Source organism: Electrophorus electricus, chromosome 23, assembly GCF_041902795.1.
Source record: "Electrophorus electricus isolate QZ-2024a chromosome 23, ASM4190279v1, whole genome shotgun sequence".
Classification (NCBI taxonomy): domain Eukaryota; kingdom Metazoa; phylum Chordata; class Actinopteri; order Gymnotiformes; family Gymnotidae; genus Electrophorus; species Electrophorus electricus.
Window position 1 is genome coordinate 4,082,239 of NC_137519.1, and position 10,075 is coordinate 4,092,313.

The 10,075-nt window shown below is 45.9% G+C and overlaps 1 protein-coding gene across 5 annotated transcripts; it reads left to right on the plus strand.

The window, feature by feature from the left end:
* The first annotated feature begins 750 nt into the window (after positions 1-750).
* mfsd6a (major facilitator superfamily domain containing 6a) lies at positions 751-9,863 on the plus strand. 5 transcript variants are annotated; one of them, XR_014119619.1, is made up of 9 exons: positions 757-1,253; positions 1,938-3,049; positions 3,195-3,784; positions 5,916-6,013; positions 6,739-6,900; positions 7,562-7,660; positions 7,936-8,219; positions 8,682-9,029; positions 9,656-9,863. XR_014119619.1 is itself a non-coding variant. In XM_081706460.1 (8 exons), exons 2-8 carry the CDS (start codon positions 1,940-1,942, stop codon positions 9,671-9,673), a joined length of 2,361 nt encoding a protein of 786 aa, XP_081562586.1. In that variant the 5' UTR covers positions 752-1,253; positions 1,938-1,939; the 3' UTR covers positions 9,674-9,863. The 5 variants fall into 5 exon arrangements, 3 of the variants coding, with proteins under 3 accessions (XP_081562587.1, XP_081562586.1, XP_035376620.2); XR_014119620.1 differs by having other exon boundaries at positions 8,682-9,025; XM_081706460.1 differs by lacking the exon at positions 8,682-9,029 and having other exon boundaries at positions 752-1,253.
* The last annotated feature ends 212 nt before the right edge of the window (positions 9,864-10,075 follow it).

Genomic DNA, 10,075 nt, shown 5'->3' on the forward strand with positions numbered 1-10,075 from the left:
AGCGAAGCATTTACACATACGAGCTACTTAAGCCTTTTTTTTTTTTTTTTGCAGTATGCTTCTTTCCTGTGATTATTACATTCATCTCTCATCTAGTTCCAGAGAGCTGCGTGTAAAACATGACGTTGTATTAGTTAACACGTTTACATCTACATTATTGACATTTAGCAGACGCTCTTATCCAGAGTGACTTGCAAAAGTGCTGTCATCTACTCAGAGAAAAGTATCCGGGCCAGCGGACTAGGTTAGATTAGAATTAAAAATACCATTGAATTGCAATTCTGCTGAAATACAGGAATCCATGCGAAATGAGCATATGTACTATGTCAATCCTTATTATCAAATCTTGCAGATTACAAGGTTTCACAAGACCACTGCCTTCGGAACCAGTCAGAGGCTGTTAGAATAGCACTGAGAAAACTCAAGTCTGAAAATATGTGCACGCGAAATCATATTATTAAATCGATATGAAATGCTAATCAGTACTTAATTTAGGGTATTGTTTATTACAATGGTGTTGTCTAACAAACTAGCCCTTATTGCTTATTGCACTTATCATTGTCTGTTATAGAGCTTATATGTATTTTACACTTCTAGGCATCATCCCTGTATTTCTACAGTATTCTAGTTCATTGGTATCTTGGGCTCTATCCTACTGTACTGTACTAGGATGTATTCTGTGAGGAAATGACAAAGCACTTTTATAAGTCGCTCTGGATAAGAGCGTCTGCTAAATGCCGTAAATGTAAACGTAAGTACAGAATCAAATAAAGTTGACGAAACCAACCGCTGCGACCGGAGGTGCAGAAGCGATATCGCGGGCGTACGTCACGAGGCGCTACAACGTAGCGCGAGACAGGCGAACAGAAAGCGCCAATGGACACGGCGTATTAACCTCTTAGAGCGGCAATAAACATTTCTTTTTTTTTAATTGACTCCCGGTCACTGCTGGTCAGGAACAGCCTTGCGGTACAGTGGAGGGGTTTGGGCAGGGGGGCGCGCAGGTGTGCATGACACCGGATGCCTTAAAAGGACACGGGGACGGGGACGGTGTGGTGAGACAAGCTTGCATACCCTGCACAACACGTCTCTGTCCGCCAGACGAGGGACAGGACGGCATGCCAAACCCTTGAGTCGACTAAACGCAGCCGACTTTTCCGGTGGAATAATACCTGTAAGCAAAAAAATAAAAAATAAATAAACAGCAACAACAACAACAAAAAACCCCAAACTAAAACTGAAACTTTCCTAAGGTAAGCAGACAATATTATACCGTTCACCGTCACTATTCGAGTGGTATTCTTCATTATCGTTGAAACTAGGCGTGTAAATATTTGGTTTCTCTTAACGTTTTGGTCGTCCATCTCTTCTGTTTCCTGTCTACCTGGCGTGACAAAATGCCTTCCCTAACAGCAGCCTTTGCTTGACTCGCTTCGATTTTCCTGGCGAGTTTAAGGTCTTTCTAAAAGGGGGAGTCTGCCGATCATAAACTGTAGAATAATTCACTTTGTTCTGCCATAATATCACTTTATGGGAAGTGTGTACACTTCCGCAAATGCTTGCCGGTTTAAGACAGGGCGAATATTGTGTCGGTAGTGAAATGTCAACCACGTCACGCTTGTGATTTATCTTTTTGTCTCTATTTGTCTATAATCATTAGCAAATTATAAACATTCACCGAGATGTGCGCTTTCTCATACATTAAGTTCTTGTTACCTACTCTCTCAATTACGTTCATTTGATGTTTTATGTGACTGAAACCTGCGCTTCATGATTCATATGACCTTGGATTTTCTCCAAACTATAACATATTACATGATCCAGATTTTTATTGTAAATATGCATGTGTGTGTGCGTGCGTGCGTGCGTGCGTGCGTGTGTGAATACACACGCCATATTTCACGCTCATATTTCATTTTTCCATGCTGTCCCTGAAGAAATGGCAAATGACGACCGCATGGCCATTTTGGCTGAGGAAGATGAGGAAGAGCAGAAAACGAGCAGTGCTCTGTCAGAACGCTTTAACCGCCTCTCCTTGGCGGTCCAGGACAACCCGCCCACTGCCCCCGCATTTGATCCCGTTGAGTCCGACCTGGAAATCCTGACCGCAGAGTCACAGAATAACCTGAGCTGTTGCGACCGCGTGTGTCTCCGGATCAACCAGAACCTCCTCATCTCAAAAGTGTTCTACTTCTTTTTCTATGCTGCGTACGGCTCACTGTACCCCCTGCTGCCTGTTTACTATAGGCAACTGGGGATGAACCCCAGTTACAGTGGGTTACTGGTGGGGATCAGATACTTTATCGAGTTTTGCAGTGCCCCCTTTTGGGGTGTTGTGGCTGACCGTTACAGGAAGGGAAAAGTTGTGCTGCTGTTCTCTGTGTTTTGCTGGGTGGTGTTTAACTGTGGGATTGGCTTTGTCAAGCCAGCGGCCATGAACTGCAGGCTGGTGAACCCTGTCACTACAACTTTAACACCAACAGTAACCTCCACCAATGGGACTTCTGCACCAACGGTAACCTCCACTAATGGGACTTTCTCGCCAGTTGTAGCCTCCACCGTTGGCACTTTCCCACCGGTTCTAGCCTCTACAAATGAGACTTTCAGACGAGAGAAAATTTTCACCAATGGGACTTTATCACTAGCTGCTGCTTCAGCCAATGGGAATGGAACAACCCTCCCACTTGGCTCGTCCACCAACCTCACATCGGTCGATGGCTCTCGGCACAGGTTCAGGCGAGAAGCTAACATCAGTGTTAGCACGGCTCAGAGTGTCCCGGCTGGTACGGTACAGCCCACGCAGACGTTTACAGCACAGCCTGACTCAAGCTCCTCTACTTCAGCTGAAGGCAACATGAGTTCTACCTCAACACTTCCTCCAGTCCAGAGTACCACCACCGCCTCACCACTCCTCCCTACCACGGCCACACAGCCCCAGCACGTCATTGACTACAACCCTGATCAGGTGGAGGCCATCTTCCTCCTCCTTCTGCTCGTGGTCATCATCGGAGAGTTCTTCAGTGCGCCTGCCGTCACGATTGTGGACACGGTAAGTAGCTTTGGCGCTTTTTCGACACGCGGTGGTCGAGCGTTTAGAAAGTGCGTGCACATGCATGGTAGATTTGTAAATGCGCAGTCGCTCGGTGCGGGCGTGACGTTGGGCAGTGCTCAAGTATTTCTGGATTGTTTCCCAGGTGACTCTGCAGTACCTGGGCCCCCATCGCGACCGATATGGGCTGCAGCGGATGTGGGGTTCACTGGGCTGGGGCTTGGCCATGCTCACCGTGGGCATCGCCATCGACCACACGCACGGCGTCCGCGTCATCGCAGGCGTCGCTGGCTGTGTGCCGCCCGACTACCACAACTACCTGGTGGCCTTTGCTGTCTTCGGCGTGCTGATGGTGACTGCACTGGGCGTCGGCACACGGTTCCAGTTCAACACCCGGACGCCGGAGGAGGGCGAGGGTCGCCAGAACCAGACCGACAGCCAGACCGGCGACTGCCGGCCGGTCGGCGCAGAAAACGCAGCGCCGCCTAGTGGCGAGGAGTTCCGGTATATGGAGTTGCTGAGACTTCTGTGCGGTGTGCGGTACAGCACGGTGCTGTTCGTGGCCTGGTTCATGGGCTTCGGCTATGGGTACGTGTTCACGTTCCTCTACTGGCACCTGGAAGACCTGGACGGGTCGGCCACGCTGTTTGGGGTGTGCTCCATCCTCAGTCACCTGTCCGAGCTGGCAGCATACTTCACGAGCCACAAGCTCATCGAACTGGTGGGACACGTCAGGTATGAAACAGCGGGTAGTTGTGGCAGCGGGTAATCGTGGCTGTAGTTGTATGAGTAGTAGCAGCAATTAGGGATGGCCATTTCAGTTAAATGTGATATTCGAATGAGTAAGCCATTATTCAAAATATCCTCGGATAATTAATCCCCACCTTGACTTCGGCTTACAGACACACACAACAATGGGCAAAATGTCCAAAAAGGTGCCACTTAATATCTTGCTATTATTAAATATAACTACTACACAGACCACAAAAATCTAGAATAGGTTGTCTAAGAATTCAAATTTAAATTGATAGTGCAGTCAGTCTAAAAGAGAAATAGTTAAATCCAACTTCACACCTTGACTAACACTTGCCTAGTCGCAACATAACTTCTTTCGCCTCATAATTTTCGGCTCCAAAATCCTAAGTCTGTAAAGAGGCATTTAGCTAATACTACATATGATAAACTTCAGAAATTATGCTGAAAGTCTTGTTTCATTAAATCTGTATGGGTGTACAGTGTAGTTCCACTTAATATTTGTCATGTTCCTGCGCCCCTGTATGCTATAGTTCGGCTGTGCTACCTAGAGCGAGGCTTCTGGGTCACAGAATGGTTACCTGTAGCTCAGTGGGGAGCTCCAGTCCCGTGACAGTCCTTCTCAAACACATCGATGCACCAATACAGTAATGGTTAATTTGTACCTTATTGTGGGTGGTGCCAATATTAATAACTGATCATTTTCCCTTTATGCATTTTAAAGCAAGTTCAAACTATAATCTATATATGAAGTACAGCGAGTGTTGATCTCTAAACTAGATTAATTTGTTTTATATTGCCATGTCACAGGTAACTCAGACATGAGTGGAAAAATATTTTGCAGCAACCACAAAGGGGTACCAAACTAGTTCATTACATTTTTATTTTCTAACCTTTCCCGGTTTCTCAGATGTTAAACAAAAGGCTTAATCAGTAGAATACAAGGAAATGGTCATGGGCACAGAACAAGTGAAATTAGATGCTTGGCTTGTTAAATAATTGTTAAATGGTCATTAAAGATTCAGTCAGCATTGCTGGTACAGAGAGCACAGGGTGAGAAGAAGGAGCATCTCTGACTTCTCACAAGCGATCCTGTTACCTCGTGACCAGCGACGTGGGATTAACGTTCACCATCACCGCTGGTGGGAGGACCTAACACATTTTCTCATGCAGCTTGGAGCAAGAGTGGGAAATGACATTTGCTGCAACTCCAATGCCCAAATGGACAATCTCAGAGTCCAGTGTTACTAAACGTGCATTTAGATATCAGACATGCCGAACTAAAGACCTGGTGTCTAGTGATGTAACCAGTGTAACAAGGTAGACTGCAGTGTGGTGTGCTAGATTACTGTTCTAGGCAGGTAGTAGCTAAATGCAATTTAAATTCAGGTTTAGTTTATCACTTCTTGGAGAGTTCCATCATCTGTGTCCAGCAGGGGTTTCCCATCTGTCTTGGATCATTTGCCTCCTGGTGCAGGTGCTGCTGTGGCAACCATTGCTGTCATAGCGATCGGTCATGTATTCAACCTCTTCCTGCAATATTTCAGTTGCCCTTCAAATGCCATCAGTTATTGGTTGTAATTATCGTACATCATAGAAGGGATAAAAAAATTAAATTAAGAATGATCCTTATCTGCAAATAATATATCAACTGCAAATATAGTGCACCTCTAATTAAAATCTAAGATCCAGACTCAACTCTGGACAGTAATGGTTCATACATCGCATGGTTTTAAGTTGAGAGCATGACTTTTGGGAGAAGCTAAATTGCTTATTTAAAAACACATATATGTATTTACTATGCGATTTTTTTGAGCGTTCTGACCCATCCCTAGTAGCTACGTGTGTAATGGCAGTCATAAGCGTTACAGTAATGTCAGGTACAGGTGCAACAGTAATGACTGGTGGAGGCATAATGCTTATACTCGGTAGAAATGTAGCTGTCATCGGAAGATACAGGTCTTACAGAAATGATGCAGGCCTCCCAGTGTTGACTGTAGGAATGACTAAGGATCTCAAGCAGTGCAATTAAACAATAACATCCAGCACTCATGTACTATTGAGTAATTGCACCACTGCTGGCTCGCCGTGCTCACATGGTCTCCGCCTGCAGGGTGCTGTACATTGGGCTGGCGTGCAACACGGCTCGCTACCTCTACATCTCCTACCTGCACAACGCCTGGACCGTGCTGCCAATGGAGGTGTTGCAAGGTAAACAACAACGACGATGACAAGAACAGCTGTTCTGCTCTCGCTGAAGGAAAAGAAAAAATAAATCTGTTGCTACTGGCAAAGTACAGCTTTTCCGTCCACATGTCTTAAAGCTGCGTATCGCTGCCGTATAACGCATTGCTGGGTTTTTTTGTTTTGTTTTGTTTTTTAATGAGCCCAGCTTTGTTTGTACGCCGGCTGACTTTATAGTCGTCTGTATTATTGGTAATTATGATTACAGGCGATGACGGAATGCTGCTGTTGTATGGTTAGGGCTTCTAGATCAATCTCAAAAGAAATGGATGTTGTTTCAGGCCCACTGAGCACTGGTCACTCATTGCCAAACCCCATTAAGCATTAGAAAGCTCAATCCTGAGTCACTGGCTGTAGCATGAAATGGGCAGTACTGTCTCAATACTGTCTTGGCAATGCAAGTTTTACAGAGCAGTCACTGTTCGAGTTGATGGCATTGGTAATTTTTAAAACAGGAACAGTGACTCAGGTCGTGTTGCTGTGCTAGAACAGAAACTTTGTTTTCCATCACTTGCATGACTAATACAACTCCGTTAAGGGGAGTTCTAACCCCTTATTGGTGGTTTGGCTGTTAGAAGGGTTTATGGATTTTTTTTGTTGGTAAACGTTAGTAAATTGCATTGTATTTACCAGAGATGCGTAGGTACGAATGTGTGTGTGTGTGTGTGTGTGTGTGTGTGTGTGTGTTGCAGGCGTGACGCACGCTGCAGTGTGGGCAGCGTGCATCTCCTACCTGAGCGCTGCTGTCCCGCCCTCTCTGCGCACGTCAGCTCAGGGCATCCTACAGGGTCTCCACCTCGGCCTGGGCAGGGGCTGTGGAGCCATGGTGGGAGGAGTCTTCGTCGACTACTTCGGTGTGGCCCCCAATAAAAACACACACACACACACATCAATTTGCCATGATGTAACATCTGCCATTAAAAGTGTCTACAAGAAAAAAAATGTCTGCATTTCAACCCAGTTACTTCTAATGACTCATCACAATTGATTCCTCATTGATAATTTTTTCAAACTAAATCTGTTTATGGCTAGTGGGTGTAAAGAAATTAGTCATTTTAAAATGTGTTGTAGGAGTTTATTTTTCTTTTATGTTAATTTTGAGAGACCATTTGTGTGTGTGTGTTCTGTGGTGTTTGTGTTGTGTTTTTGTAGACAGTCATGTGTTGTGATTTGTGTGTGTTGTGCTTAAGTGGAACGCTTAATATCTGCAAAGGCTAGTTAGAAAGTTGTGGTTGTGTGAGGTAGTAAGAGTGTGTTTGTGTATGTGTTAGTAAAAACATGTATTGGTGTAACCATGTGCCTGTGCTTGTAAGGATGTGTTGGGGTCAATAACCGTGTGTGTGTGTGTGTGTGTGTGTGTGTGTGTGTGTGTGTGTGTGTTTGTTTTAGTAAGACCGTTATATGCTCATTAACACACGTCGTGTGGCTGAGTTAGAAAACGTGTATGTGTTAGTAAGTGGGTGGGTGGGTAGGTAAGCACAGGTGCATGTTAGTAAATGTGTGTTGTGTCTTCAGGCGCCGCCAGGACGTTCCGAGGGCTCGGGATGGTCTCTCTCATCATCCTCCTCCTCTTTATCTTCATCCAACATGTTTCCGAGAAGGACGAGCATGCAGGTGAGAGAGAGAGGGAGAGAGAATGAATGTGACCGTGCTCAATATTGCGGAGGGATTCAGTTCAGCTGCTGTGCCGTGATTGGCTGTGGTGTTTCACCGTGGTCTCCAGCTTCAGTTTGCTCTTTGACTGACCTCATGAACGTCCGTGAGATCAGATTCTCTGCAAGCTTCCCATGTTCGAGAAGTGACGGACGCTGCGTTTAGTTTGCTCTCTGTAGAGAGTGACAAAGCTTCGCTTTTTAACGATGATCAAGACCTTTTCCTTCACTTTACAGAGGACAAGATGCTCGCAGAGAACATTCCAGTTCCATCCAGCCCAGTTCCCATAGCAACCATAGACCTGGTCCAAAACCAGGAAGCAATGACGCACACCCCGAGGGCGGAGCCTAAATCCCTGGCTCGAAAAATGCATCACCAGGTGGAACTGGAGGACGGCAGCAAGCCGGCGTGGGCCCTCACTGTGTCGCCGTGGGTTACCATCACTTTTGCCGTGTTCCAGGTGAAAGAGATCATCCTCATGATGAAGAAGGCCCCGCCCACCGAGGCCCACCCCCTGCAGGTAACAAATGGGGAAGCTTAGGATTGTGGGTAGGGAGGGTTTGTCGTTGGGTGCGGCTGTTTAAAGGGGGAGAACGTTGGGTCTGTTTCTGCTTTGCGTTGCGTGTTTGCCTTAGAAACTCCAAGGTGAGGATGTGTGAGTAGGGAAATCTCCCAAATCGTGTGTGTGTGTGTGTGTGTGTGGGCGCGCGCACACACGCATCAGGGAATGTGTCCTGGTTTCTGTGTATTTAGATGTCTTTACTTTGCACTATTGCTTCTTAATGCATTATACTTTTTCTCCTTCAGTAATGTATATTTTTTTATATTATTATTTTTTTGTATATATATGATGCATTTTTTCCTCCTTCAGAAAACTACAGGAGCTTTGTCCTCTGGCAGGTGGTTAAGACTCTTTAGGAGAACTCCATGGATTTAGTCCTCACAAGTGCAGTAATGTCGTTCCCTCTGTTTGTTTGTCCAGGACACAAATGAGCCTTCTCCAGACTCCCAGAGCCAGGATGCACACCCCAGGAGTGTAGTGAGCACTGGCCAATCGGAAGGCTCTCCCGATGAAGCCCCGCCCCTACCAGGAGGACGGGCCCCAGCACCATAGCCTACCTCCCCTTCATAACCCCCCAAAGGACCCTGGGGCCACTGCGTCCTCCTCCTGGAGAAGTCCTCCCCTCCACCCCTCATAGCAATGAAGGACCCTTTTCTGACGATTTTAAGGGGAAAAAAAACCAAAAAACTCTTTTTAACGTTATGGAACATGATGTACGCGTTTTGCGTTCCCAGCATGGTTAGACGTCATTTTCCCGTACTTCCGTAGGTTTGTTTGAGTTCTTAGTACATTTTAAACGTCCGGTGTGGTGGTGGTCTCCTGCTGAACAAAGGCAGCTTAAATGGGAGCGCTGGTCGTTTCTTTCAGCATTGGAACGGTTTATTACGGTTGCTTCTGCCACGTCTTCCCCAAGCTCGGGAGTGGCCGAGTCTGGTTCTTTAGGATAAAGTCTCTTGCATTCAGGTCCTGTTCTGGCCCGGATCTTCTGTAGATCGTCATGGGTTTGGTAATTAGCTGACATGTGGGTGGCGATTTACAGCACAGAAGCACTAATCTATGCAAGTCCACAGCCCTCCAGATCTGCGAGTGTGTTCTGCCTTACTGTATACGGAGAGATTCTTGTTGCCATCACCTCAGATCTGAGATTTTGCCACCAGAGGGCAGTATTGTAGCAGGGATATTGGGCTATCGCTCACCGTGCACAGTAATATGCGGAATCTCATAGCTATGAAATGCAAGCCTCATAAAACTGACATGAATAAATAACACTACATTTTCTTAAAGCCAATCAGAAATGTGTGTGCTTCTGCGCCTACAGTGTACACACATCATGGAATGCATTTGTGTGTGTATAACAGACATACGGAGTTAAATGTTAAACTGTATATTCACAGATGCAGGGATTGCATTGAAAACCAGGATTTCTTTAAACTCAAAAGGGGACGTTGTTCGGCAGAGACGAGGGACATTCCCATTGGCCGTGGTGTCCAGCTACATAAGGATCTCCGTTTTCCGGAAACAGCCCTGTGCTCACTATGAAAGAAATGTATTTTGCTGTTTCCAAGAGGTTTTTCATTAATAAATCAATGTTTGTTGCTTGTTTGTTTTTGTTGTTTTTTTTCAAGGCCATAGGCCCCAGTTAGAAGCTTCCCCTGGTCCTGCACGCTGTCTAAGGCACCCATAAGCATTCCGTCGTGAATAATTACGTCACGTATATCTATGGTAAACAGTCATGGGCATGTGTTTGCGTTATCCCTTTTTTCCCACTGAAAATTTGGATTGGATTTTTGTTTCTTTATGTGAGGTCATCGTGC

Bases quoted from the DNA above. Each gene is read 5' to 3' on its own strand.
- mfsd6a (XM_035520727.2), top strand. From the start codon at position 1,940: ATGGCAAATGACGACCGCATGGCCATTTTGGCTGAGGAAGATGAGGAA. The intron at 3,785-5,915 runs GTATGAAACAGC...CTCCGCCTGCAG, and splicing joins GAACTGGTGGGACACGTCAG to GGTGCTGTACATTGGGCTGG. The intron at 6,901-7,561 runs GTGTGGCCCCCA...TTGTGTCTTCAG, and splicing joins AGTCTTCGTCGACTACTTCG to GCGCCGCCAGGACGTTCCGA.